Below are 13778 nucleotides of genomic sequence, written 5' to 3'. Positions count from 1 at the left end.
TCCCCACCTGTGGCATCACCCACTCACAAACTTTTTTGCTCTAAAGACTAATCGTGTCATCTTGGGAATTGGCTGTTACAAAGAATTATAAATAGTTCTTTAAGATCCTGGAATGTCCCTTCAAACCATCATCTTAAACCCGTCTACAAAGGGGTTTAAACCGTCCCAATAGCCTTGTGTCATAGCCATCGTTAGCTTCTCTTTTAATGGTCTTGGGAAGATAATATATACACTCAGGGCTTTACCATGGCTTCATCCACAGAAGACTAGTCTAACAGAAGCCTGGCCCCAGACATGGAGTGAGTTGGCAGCCGGCAGGAGCAAAGCTGTGTCAGGACAAATGCACATTCTCCATCCTCTCTGGTTGGCTTTCAGCTGGTTGCACCACGGGAGTCTTTCTATGGGCTGTGTATCCTGTGACCAATAACTGGTGCACTCGACCCAGGTCCCTCTTGGCTGGTGAAGGCCTGTCGGGAGGCATTAGGTTCATGCTGGTGAAGATCCGCAGTCAGTGGCTCCCTGAAGGAAAATGGGGCTATGGGCCAGCTTCTGTTGAACAGGTGGTAGTTAGACCCTCGATCTGGCTGGGGGTGGCAGGGAAAGAGTCTCTCCAAAATCACCAGTCTTGCTGGTTTTCACATTACACCTGTACTTCTCTAATAAATGACTATTTAGAAACTATCCCAGAAATATCTCTGGCAGCATCTGGAGCCCTCTAACTTTTCCACTGTCCTTAGCAGTCTGGATTTGGGCCCAAGTCAGGAATGGAAACCCCACTGGGGTGCAAGCAAAAGAGGAAGCATGTTCTTAGCCATGCATCAGTGGAGGCCCCTATTGGGAGAGGGGATTATCACCAGCAGCAGGCAGCCCTGCACCCCAGCCTGCTGAGTTCCTGCTTTGTGCCATAGGATGTGGAGCGAAGGAAATGTGAGGCCAAAGTGGTCGCTCCAAGTTTTCTTATACAATAGCTGATTCAAGCAGATTGGGAATGCCTCTTAAGAGATTTGTTAGGTACGTGTCCCCTCAGCAAGATGGCCACCACAGATGGCGGGTTCAGCTATTCCAATTGAAATGAAAATTTGACGTTCATATTTATTTTCTCCTTCCATAGCCAGCTTTTCTTTATCTGATGCCACTCGATATTCCACCAAGTGAGCAGATTCCTTGCCTTTTGCTATTGGGTTCCAACATAAATTGTGACTTTTTAAAAATTAATTTCTAGCAAAAGATTTTTATACCTAATTTTAGTCCTGTATTTAGTAATGTTATCTTTTTTTTTTTTTAGAGATGAGAGAGAGAGAGAGAGAGAGAGAGAGAGAGAATTTTTTTAATATTTATTTTTTAGTTTTCGGCGGACACAACATCTTTGTTGGTATGTGGTGCTGAGGATCGAACCCGGGCTGCACGCATGCCAGGCGAGCGCGCTACCACTTGAGCCACATCCCCAGCCCTAGTAATGTTATCTTAAATGATATGGAAAAATTGGTCAGCCAAGATTAATTTGAATCTATGCCGTATCACTAAGTTTGTGTATTTAGTATGCAGCAATGATGTTTGTGCCGTCCATTCTCTCGATATGGTGATCAGTTCATTGTGACGTTCATGTTTTCTTCTGCTTCAGATATTAATGAGAGAACTCAGTATCTTAACTTCCAAGTCATTTAATGCTCTGTTAGCTCCTTCTTATACCCCTCCTTCTACCACGGTACCAACACCTTTTGCTTTGATGGAGTCTTTCTTCTAGAAAGTACTGAATTGGCCTCAAGGACACCAGAAGCCTAGGACAAAAGTATGCAAATTTATTTCTTACTCATAATAACGGATTTCATGCCCAATTCCTAAATTCTCTTCCTGAGGACTGTCAATGCTTCCATTGTACTGGGTCCTTTCCAGTGATAGGTTTTGTTTTACCAAATGACAACCAGTTTAAAACCTGAATTGGTCAGTCATTTTAATAGATTGAAGTACTACTTTAAATTCACAACAGTTTGAGGGGTCATGGTATCAACTTTGTGTTATTTGATGTGAGTTTTTGAGAAGAAGCTGGTTCTATGGAAATAGAGCACCTGATGGTGCATTGCCTGGTTGCTGATTCCACAGCACTGCTGATTTTCTGCACTGAGCCTGTTTACAGTATACTAAAGCTCTTTGAGAAGTTACAACATCTTAAACATTTATAGAAGGCCTAAGGGTATTAAGCTGCTGTAATTTTCTGAAAATTCATTATCCAAAATCTTAATTCATTATAACAGCTCTTATGAAAACCTATAGAACCACTGTTTTCTCTTATTTTCTTATTTGCACAGAATGAGAGATTCATTGTTCTTTTTAATTTGTTTCATGTGGTGCTTTTGAGTACATTTCATAGAGGGCTGTTATTGAATTTCAGTGACTGTCATTATATATCCATACAACCTTTAGGAACTAATATTCTGGGTTTCCCAGTTCTGTAATCTACTTCAAATTTAAGGATTGACATAATTAGTTTCTTCAGAGTTATAACCAGAACATCAGAAGCAGTGCTACAGATACCCAAGACCAAGGATTAGGATTGGAAAAAGAAAGCAATTTTGAAAATTATCACAGCACATGTTTTTATTCCTTATTAAATTAAACTTACAACTCAGAATTGCGCTTTTGTGTGTGTGTGTGTGTGTGTGTGTGTGTGTGTGTATGTTCGCCCACTGGCTTATCTGCCTCCTTGTGAGCACCGTATGAGCTCACTGAAGCTACCTGCAAAGGCACGGGCAATATTTATCATTCAATTGGCTCAGAAGTTAGAGAATGTATTGGATCACCGAAACATTGTACGCACGTTCAAGTTGTCTTCTGAAATTTATAAGAACATTTGTAGGAAAATAGAGATAAGAGAACAAATGTATTAAAACAGTTTTTTAGGAACACATCTTCTCAAGTCTGTAGTGATGATTTCTTACATTTCCAACAACATCCTCTCTATATCAAGAGCTGGACAGATGAGTGATTTTGAAAGTGGGTGATTTTTTTTTTTTTTTTTTTTAGCTTCTAAGGCAATAACCATTTAAAAGTAGAAAGAATTTGGGTTTCGTATCATGAAATTTTGAAGCATTTGCTCTGTGCCTTTAATGAATACAGTTTCTAAGACTAGAATGTGTTCATTGAACACATAAAGATTTCAGTTATTAATGCACATTTCAAGGTTTTGGTTTTGATTGTTATCTTTCTGCTATGTGAATGGCTGCAGGAGAAGCACTTCCTACTTTATCTGAAGGGCCTTGCCTTAAAAAGGTATTAGTAGACAGTTTAGCACCTTGCTGTGCAGAAGGGTTCATGAAAGGGGACAGAGGGGAGCCTAGCATTTGTAGTAACTACTAAATGCCAGGAACTATTATCATTTAATTTTTCTAGAAACCCATAGAGTATGAAATATATGGTTATTATTCCTGTTGATAGATAAGTAACGAAGATTCAAAGACTTGAAGCAACACCTAGTTTGTGGCAGAACCAGAATTGAAATTCAGATATGTTTGGGACCAAAACTATTCAATTTTTCCTTTGCTAAGTTCATCAAGACAGTGTTTTAAGTACCACTAAAACAGATGTCTCCCCTACCCCCAGGGAGCACACACTTGAAATTGTGGAGGTACCTATTCACAGGGAAAGCTGTACTCCAAAGTCACGTTCTGTCACGTGATGAGAGAAGCACACGTACCAGGCTCCCAGCAGTGGATGCTCTGAGCACTTAAAGAGCTCTTCTAATTGGCTCTGCGGGACAGGCTTTCTCCAGGAACTTGCAAGCATTAAAACCACACCTTTTTAAATAACGGAAAGTTTGCTACTATTCCCTCCTTGGGAACTGGATTTTAAATATATTATATTTACAAGAGGGCTGGGGATGTGGCTCAAGCGGTAACACGCTCGCCTGGCATGTGTGCGGCCCAGGTTCGATCCTCAGCACCACATACAAAAAAAAAAAGATGTTGTGTCTGCCGAAAACTAAAAAATAAATATTTTTTAAAAATTTATTTACAAGAAAAAAATTCTTTAGAAGCAAAGCAAGAAAAACATGCTTTTATGGGTGTTTTCCTTTTGTTAATAAATAAAATTAGGAATGAAATGGCACTGAATGAAATGTACATTTTCCAGGTGCAACCCTAACAAACACTGTGAAGCAGTAGGCATGGTGCACATGGAGGACAGCCACATTCTCCCTCCCCTGCCCGCAGGGAGCTGTAGTCTAATAAAGACAAGCAGGTGGAGTAAAGGAGGAATAAAGAAGAGAGGGGGTGAGGCAGCGGGGACTTGCCTGCAGGTGTGTAGCTCTGTGTGCACAGTGACCACCAGCACCTGTCACTGTAGCATCCATCCTCCTCTGCGGAAGGACTAACAACTGGGACTTGCGTTTCTTAGATTTTTGCTTACTTTTCATTACAATCAAATTATCTTGAAGATTCTGAAAATAAAAGAGTAGGAATCTTGAAGTGAAAGTGAGGGTTTTTTCCTTTTCTTTTCATCCCTATGCCAGCTCCTGTATGCTTCTTTAAAATGGGTATTGTGCTGGGGTTTCTTCTTGCTGTCGTTAGAAAGTATTTTTGGTGAAGGATTTTTTTTTAAAAAAAAGTTGTAGAAAATGTTAAAGACTATAAATCTTGCATTAGAATTATTTTCTGTAGAAATTTTCCTTGACTTACGCTTTATATAGAATTTTGCAGATATTTCCTCACTGAACAAATTACTTCCCACCCCCAAATTATCTATGTCTGTGATCTAATTAAATTGTATTGGAGATGTTTTTATATTATCTGCATGTTCTCTGAATGATAAGGTGCCTTGGAAAATGTGAGGCAGTCTTTTAAAAGAAATGCTGTAATCATACATTGATTTTAAATGACCCTGTCACACGTGAAAACAAATCAGATTGTTGCTCTTAATGAGCTTTTCAATTTACTATTCAGTAGATCAGATAAGTGGATTTAAGAGGTAATGATCCTGTTTAGTACTCAAGCTTGACTGTCAGATCCTAGTAGTGGAGAGAAGTCCCCAAGGACAAAAGCGTTGACACAGTTCTCGATGGGATAATGGGAATCAAAGCTAATGGATGATAAAAGGAACGGTGCAAGTTACAGGGTAATTGTGGATTAAAGCACTGCCATGTGTCAGTGTTGACTGTTTTTTCTAGTATGTTATTGGTTCAAATCCGGTGCTTTGAGGAAACTGTTTTGACAGCAGAGCACAACAGACCTGCCTGCCTAGCTTCCCCTCTTGCATGCCAGCCAGGGTCACACCAGGAAAGCTTCTGGTAGGAACCATCAATTTTTTTTAAAGATACACCTTTAAAAATGTTTTAAATGTTAATCACATTCTAGTTATTACATTTTGTTATTCAGTGTGGCATAGTTAAAAGAAAACTTGGATTAATTGTGAGTTCTGCCATAAAAATTTTATAAAGCCTTGAAAAGGTAAAATTTGATTTGACAAAAGTATAGGATAGTCATCGTATGGTCCAAAACAAGAAAATAAACCAAGAGATAACAGAGAAAGGAAGATGTAAATACAATAAAAATAAAATAGGCCAGTTGAGACAATGCTACAGTCATGTCCTTTCCAACAAAATCAACATACAAAAATGTGAAATTCATGGTTAATGTCCTGTGTCTGTAAAGGCAGTCCTGTGGCTGCCGGGAGAGAGTGCTTTCACTGTACAGGGCCAGTCGGAGGAAATCCATTCATGCTTTCGTCTTTGTCAAGTGAAAGTGCCTTTAAAATGCCATCCAGAGATAAGGGCGCAGTCTGTGGCCTTGGAAAAGAGCAAGGCGGGCAGGAGAGGACAGACAGCAGGGTGCCAGGTCCCCACTGTTGTCTGATTTTAAGAGCTTACTTGAAAGATGTCATTTGACCAAGAGTGCTACTAAAAATTAAGTTCAAAGATATCAGCTATTAGAAATTCACAGATTAAAATAACAATACAAACTAATCTCTGCTTTTATTTTTCTCTTGTAATTTATGGTTCTCATCTTTTGCTCATAGAATGCAACATCTGCTTCATAAGAAGAATCTTCTTTTTTTTATTGTTTGTGTAATATTCACATCATAATATAGTCCTGTGGATCCAAACCATGGCTTTTGGTTTACACATTAAACACACATGTAGTAATCATATGAAATAACATCTCAGGTGTTGGGACACAAAGAATAGGGATAGTGTCACCCTCCGGGAGCTGTCTGTGTAGTGGGGCAGTTACAGTGTGAACGCACACCACAGAGGAGGAGAGGGTGAGACGTTGTGGAAATGTGACGGGGACGGCAGCTCACTCCTGGAGGGCTGGTAAGGCCTCACAGGGAAGGACTTTGGAATGGGAATCAGGAAGAGGAGCAAGGAGACTGATCCAGGCAAAATGAAGAGCCTATGGACAGAGAGATCTGAAATGGCAGGAAAGGCTCAGTAACCCCTCGGTATTTCATTGTGGCCTGAGGTGGATGGAGGCAGGTGGTGGAAGATGAGGTAGGTTGGGGCGAGGTAGAAAGGATTCTGTGTGGCATACGTCATATCAGTTAAGGTTTTCCAGGGGACCCAGTTTGAATGCTCCTATCTATGACAAGTTTTGAATCATGGCAAACTAAGGTAAACTTCCATTTCTTTAAACCATTCTTCTTCTGAGCCCTTCATGCTTAAAGGTTTCTGATCATCGATGATTGCTGGTCGCCAGCTTCTCCCTTTGAGGCAAACATCTTTGGAGGCTCCATGGTTGCTCCAGTCTTATAAGAGATAAAGGCCAGCTCTCCAGGGTAAAGTCATAGATTCATAGTCATTGAAACACTTTTCTTAGGGCTCAGGAGTTAGCTGAGGAGAACAGAAATGTGGAAGTCCATCTCCACCTCCCGGCTTCTCTCCACTGTTGTGCCCCTTCTGTCCTTCTCCCCCTCCTCTTCTCCTCTCCCTCCTTCCCACTTGCCCTGCTCCAGACTGAGCAGGAGCCTTCCCAGCACAGGGCTCACAGTTTGAAAGCTAGAATGCAAACTTCTCATTCAAGCAGCATTTAAAAATCTAAAAATGGGGATTCTGTGATGAACAGCTTCTCTCCCCTGCATGATTCTATAACTGGGAAATTTGTGGTACCCTATGTATTATGTTGCCTTTGTGACATGTGGCAGATTATCAGGCTGGTGTTTAAATATGAAAAACAAAAACAGGAGTGGAAGCTACAGTGCCATCCTCAGGAAATCAGTGGATCAGGAGAAGGTGGGAGAACACAATCACAGGGGACCAAAACACAGAGGAGAAATCCCAGGCAGCTGGTGTCTGGCAGGGACAACCTGGAAGCACACCAGAGCATCAGGGAGTACAAAGGTGTCAACCCACCTCCAGCTCTGCCAGGCTACTAGAGGCCGTTCCATTGGCTGCTGGTGGCATTCTCCCACTCGAGGTGGGCTTTGTTTATAAGCTCAGCTGGCTTGGGTTGGGACTGAATGTTGCACCCCAATTCTGAAATCAGCATACGCTAATCAGAAGCTTAGTGGATTCCCAGGCTGGTATTTGCAACAGAGAATCCCTGAGCTTAGGATTTCAGTTTCAGCATTAAAGTAAGACCTACTTCTATATTTGGAAATGTTTGAGGAGAATTTCTATGAATTTAATTTTTAGTTTTGAAGTCCTTATTTTGATACTTGCCGTGTATTACCTAAGTTAGCTGATGGGCTGTTGGAATCTGGAGGGACAGGAACATCTCCTTTGCCAGCCTTCTGCATACCCCCCGCATCGTCAGGGAGGGGGCACTCTTCCACTTGAGCAAAAAGGAGTCAAGTGTGGTGGTTATAGAATGGATATGTGAGTGTGTTTGTGCACAGGTGTGTAATGATTTCAAATCAGAGGTCACTTTTAAAGGGAAAAGTTAATAAATTTTAGACTTACAATTTTCTAAAAACTCTTTGGTTTACTCCTTCCACCCACTCCCTGCCTCAGTGTGGGTGCAACAGTGTATTAAATCTCAACTGGTTCAATTTGAATACTCCTTTGAAAATATATGTTAATGATAAAGCTTTTTAAAACAAATTTTTCATGCAGGTATATGCCCGTATGTCAGAAGTATTAGGAATAACAGATGACAACCATGTTCTAGAAACATTCATGACGAAAATGTGAGTTTCTATTTTGGTTTTTAATTTTTCTTCTGTTGTTTTAAACCTCATAGATCCTTTTACTGTATTTTAGTCTCTTTACATATATTAATTTTTAATAAAATTTTAAGATTTTTGCTTTCCTACAATGTTAGCATTACGTTCACATTTACAACTCACTGTGCAGAAGACACGGTAATGTTCCAAGGCGTCCTTGCCACTGTAAGCAGGCCGCATCAGCACATGGTCTAAAAAGATAATAGGCCCTGACTCTTCAGAGCAGCTTTCTTCTTCTGTTCTTGTTCTTCTAATTATTATTATTAGTAGTAGTAGTAGTAGTAGTAGTAGTAGTAGTAAAATACTGAATTTCAAAGACCAGCTGAAGAGTTTTTGGGGAGTTGGAACACTGAGTGAGGGAGGTTCAGGTGTCTTAAGGTAGGACGTGTGTTGGTTCACACAGGAACCTGCGACACTCAAGAGACCTGTTCACCAGAAGTGTCCTGAATTATCTTTATAATCCTAGCAGAATTAACTGGTTTCTAGTCACAGACATAACTTTGTATATTTAGCCTAAGTTTATTGTGTGTCTCCACTTGGAAACTTTGTTTTACCAGTAGATAGCACTGCTTTGCTTACAGAGAGCAAAGCAGGCTAAACAGTTGTGATCGTGAGAAGTGAGTTTTAAAACCACAATCTGATGGCTCATTTTTTAGCAGTAACCATGAGCCTCTATCTGACTTCCTTTGTGACTCCTGCTTCACTCTCTAGTTTTGGTTACATACTTAATATTTCTTCCGTAAAACACTTAAATCACTTTTTAATTTACAAAACTAAATTTATAGAGTTATGCACCATTTAGAGATCTATGTTTATTGTGGATTGACTGTACAAAATTTCATATGCTGTAAAAAAGAGTAGAACATGTTCTGTTAGAATTGCAACCTGTTTTTTGTTTTGTTAGTTAGATCATCTAACTTACATAAGTATATGTTTTTATGTTCTCCCTGCTTAAGCAAGTATCTTACTTATAAGTTAAAACTTTTCTTTCACATTTAGTGTTACAAATCTTAAATACTGGGGAAGATGTGAGCCTGTAATTTCAAGGACTCTTCAGTTCCTAAATGACCTTTCTGTTGGATATCCTTTTCATTGTACATCTGATAATACATATTAATAATCTAATAAGTGCATTCTGTTTGCCACATATTTTCCTTCTTTATAATTTTGTAGGTTTTTTTAAAAATAAGAATTCTTTTCATTCAGCATTATCTATCAATGCATGTTTTTTTAAAGATTTATGATAGCTGTATGCCATGAGGCTTTTATTCAGAGTCCTGGTTGAATGCACGTGGATATGTGGATTCCTAAGTCATCACCTTTGTTTATAGTCACAGGGTAATGAGTGGCTACAGAGAGAGCGGCAGGCATGTGTCCATCTTTCTCACACCATTTTCTAAAAGGAAGCACATAACTAATATTAAGAAGAGCAAAATGTTCTAAAAATATTACCTTATAATGACTGAGTATCTAAGAGTAAATATCTCTGTATTGTTTCTCAGTGGAAAAGAACATGATTTTTGTTAATCGAAAAGCCCAGAGGAGTAATAGGAAGAAATGATGGGCTTTTTGACTACTTTGATTATTGGCATCACCAAATTAATCTCTTATCTATTCTAAAGTCAATTTCCTGTGCCACATTAAATATTTAAATTTCTCTCTCTAGCAGATTTTTTTAAACCTAAAACCAGAAATGATTTTTTTCCTCACTAGATTATAGTTGATACTGTGCTCATATTTCTACCAGTGAGAAGGAACCATGTAGGTTGTCTAGTATGTTCACTATCAGATACGTGTTCTGAAAAATAAATGTTGGTTCAGTTTACCACTAAAATTAGCTGATATTTTAATATGAGGACAAATTCTGGAAACGGGTAGCTTTGGATGGAAACCTTTAATGTAGGTTCATCCCAGGAATATGTTTGTATTAGTTAAGTTTAAAATTGTGTTCCTTGGTAAACCGTGAGAGATTTCCAAAGTATTAGACACCCACTTTTGTGCTGGAATTTAATATGCAACTTTTTATTGGAAAATAATCGTCCTTGTCTGGCAAAATCCACCATGCAATATTTCTGTTAGTAGGTATAATGCAATAAAGACAGGGAGGGCTATTTATCACTACAAATTTTGAGGATTTCAGGATTCTTTTTATTATTTTAATATATTTCTTTGATATTAAATCAGAAAAATGATAAATTACACCTGTCCAGGCTGTTTTTCCTTTTTACTGGAAAGTGATGTACAACCCAATTCCAGTGGTCATTTTGGCTCTTTAAGATATGTATTTTTTCTTATTAAAAAAATCTCAACCTATATATTTTTTCTAATAATAATGCTGAAATACTCTTTATTTTTAACATATGAAGTGGTTTATAAGTACTTCCTAGTATTGCAAACTCTGGCCTTTTCACAATGAATTACTTGGAGAGCATATTATCTGGAAAGAAGCCTTGGTTATTTTATAGCACATAGCTATTGTTTAGATTTATCTCGTTTTTTTTAGGTTGAAATTGATATTTAATATAAAATTAATTTGATTTGTATTCTTTTTAGTATAATTTGCATAATGTCTAATTTATTTGTATCTGCTATTTAAGATTCTTTTTCTATCATATTATGCCCCTTATATATTCTTTAATCCAAATATTATAACCTTTTATTTTATAAGCTGTTTATTGCTTTTGAGTACTTCTTAAAGTTAATAAAAAATCATATTTTCAGAAAACTTATTAGATAAAAGTTTAAAAGCTGTAACATTTTAAACCAAGGGATACAAATGATCTCAACATGGATACATTGATTTATATTTTTTAACAATTATTTCAGGTTTGCATATTTAGAAATATATATTAGCTCAATTTGATTTCAGTGCTCAGTTATTTGAATTATAAATCATTATGTCCCTTCTAGCTGATCAGTCATGAAATATCTTTGAGTTCATTTACATAATGGAATATGTGAGTGGTGTATCTATTTCAGTGCAGTCACTGGTTACCAATATGTTTTGCTGTTTCCAAATGATTTCTTCATTATGACATAGTTTTATATTTTGATTTTAAAGCAAGCATTATTTCTGTGTTAAAAATTAAGACAGCCTTCTTCAGCAATGGAAAGTTGAGCAAAATAAAAAGGATCACCTATTGGCTTCTATTAGTGAAAATCTGTATATTAATATTGAAAATGTTGTATAAAATATTGTTATTAAGTAAATGAAAAACATATTGTCTTCTTAAGTTTTTAAATGTTCCTTATTACTTTATAGTACATGTCTTCAGATACTTTGTTTTGGTTTTGCTGTTTTATCTGCTTCTGGTGAACTGAACTCATATTTACGGTGCCCAAAGCCAGTCCCTGAATTTTGGTGTTCTTTGATCCGATTACTTGTTCCAAAATTTGAAATTACAAAACATCTTCATTTTTAGGAATTGCTAAAAAATCTTCAGTTGCCTTCAAGCAGTGGCCTTGAGCTTTAGTGAGCATTGGAATGTGAGTGCTGATCAGGACAGATTGTCTGGCCCCACCTCCCAGAGTTCCTTTTTCTGGAGGTGTAAGGCTCTGGCCTGAGAATTTACATGTTAACAAGGGGCAGGTGATGTAGGCCCAGGAACTGACCATACTTGGAGAATTTCTGCCTCTAAGTAATTAGGGAAGAGCTGAATTACATGCCCTGGGCATAAAGCCAGGTGCTTTTCCCACAGACATTTCTTCATAAGACTTTGTCCATACCAGAAATAGGCAGACATGACATTTTTAGAGATAGAGTAATCTAGTTCCCTAAATGGTAATGTGCGTTTCCATGAACTCCTAGGTTGTAATTAAATAACTTGTTGCCTTTGGACCCAAAGTTGCCATTTGCTGAATTTGAACTTTCTAAATTGCTAAGACTATTGTAATTTTTTTTTTTTAAGAGAGAGAGAGAATTTAATTTTTTTTTTTTTTTTAGTTTTCGGCGGACACAACATCTTTGTTTGTATGTGGTGCTGAGGATCGAACCTGGGCTGCATGCATGCCAGGCGAGCGCACTACCGCTTGAGCCACATTCCCAGCCCAACTATTGTAATTTTTAAATTCAATTTTCTTTTTTAGAGAAGACTTAAATTTTTCTATCAGATTCATTACAGGGTATATACAATACATTTAGCAAATATATTTTGGGATTTTTTTTTTTAACGTACTCTTTAAATTTCCAAGATGAAATTTCAAGAATTCCTTATCCCAAGTAGCTCCTTCTGATGTACACAGAGCTAAAGCTGCTCTGTCCTGGGCCAGCCCCTCCACAGCACCTAGTTCCCCGTGTGGCAATTCTTGCCCTCTGAAATGTTTTCTTCTCTGAAGTTCTAATTTCTGTCTAAATGGGAAAGGGGTGAGATTGTTCAAGTGACTGAGATAAGAAAACTTCTGGGGAGAGTGGAAATAAAATAAGAATTTTACAAGAGTAATCAGATTACCAATTTTAAATGCTGAGGAAAAGAGAAGAAAATGTTGCATTTCATTCAAAATTCTGTTTGTTCATTAGCCATGATTTGAAGTTATTCTTAAATAATTGATCAATATTGCTGTTGATATTTACTCAAATTTATAGCAACATAAAGTCTTACTTTGAGTTTCAAATATCTAGTAATGAGATGTCGTGCCCTCTATTGGTAGTTGTCCTTTATTATATAATCCTCAAAACTGAGAAAATCCAAAATATCTTTAGCTTTCTAAAAACAGACCCTATAGGGCTGGGGTTGTGGCTCAGTGGTAGAGCGTATGCCTAGCATGCATGAGGCATTGGCACCGCATATAAATAAATGAATAAAATAAAGGTTCACCAACATCTGAAAAAAAATTTTTAAAAAACCGTAAAAAGGGTGCTACATCATTTCACGAATTTATCTAAACTCAGATTTTACTTTATTAGTACTGCTAACCTCAGTAATTCTTGTTATTGCAAAACCACTTACATAATTCTTAGGGCCAAATACAAAATGAAACCTGTGGGTCCCTTGTTAGAAAGTTAAGGTTTTTCAAGTCCTCTGCCTCAGAGCATTCAACCAAGATCAGGCCTTCCTAAGCACAGGGCCCTGTGCAAAAGTGCAGCCAGCACACTGGGAAGCTGGCCTGCCTGCCTGCCTGTGGTGGAAAGAAAGAATTCCTTCCTCTGGCTTCAGTCAAACTCAAAGACTTTGGGGCTCTCCCTAAGTTGCTTTACACTGGAATTTGGCAAATTTCTGCATGTATTATAAATCTATCAGTTTACTTCGGTTGTTTTGAGTTTTGCAAGCCAGGGTTCGATTCCTATCAAAGCAACTTGATCATCATGATGATTTTATTTTTTTCAACCTCATATCTTTCCTGACTTCATTTGTCTTTGCTTTATTTCTTTAAGTACAGTAACCAGATATGCCTACATACTACATTGAATGAGAAAGAATAATGATTTTTAGATTAATTCCATACACATCTTAATGATGGACTTTTTCTTATTGGCCTCTTTCAGTTCAGCAAATACTTAGCATTTGATTACTAAGGACAGTGCAGATGGACAAATATGACACAGACCCTGCCCTCACAGGTTTTAAATTCTAATAGACCTGACTCTTGATTCCATACTTCCTTTCCTATGTTTTTCCTAAGAACCCAAA

General features: G+C 37.8%; 1 protein-coding gene across 3 annotated transcripts in view; it reads left to right on the top strand.

The window, feature by feature from the left end:
- The window catches only part of Ranbp17 (RAN binding protein 17), a 289845-nt gene that overhangs the window by 180692 nt on the left and 95375 nt on the right, over positions 1–13778 (top strand). For all 3 annotated transcript variants that reach the window (XM_048815568.1, XM_048815574.1, XM_048815581.1), the window contains 2 exons: positions 8042–8115; positions 9151–9231. In XM_048815568.1, coding sequence (XP_048671525.1) covers positions 8042–8115; positions 9151–9231 — 155 coding nt within the window. The remainder of the gene's footprint in view (positions 1–8041; positions 8116–9150; positions 9232–13778) is intronic.

The sequence above is a fragment of the Marmota marmota genome, unplaced genomic scaffold (genome assembly GCF_001458135.2).
Source record: "Marmota marmota marmota unplaced genomic scaffold, marMar, whole genome shotgun sequence".
NCBI classification, from domain to species: domain Eukaryota; kingdom Metazoa; phylum Chordata; class Mammalia; order Rodentia; family Sciuridae; genus Marmota; species Marmota marmota.
This window is presented reverse-complemented; position numbering and strand designations above follow the sequence as displayed.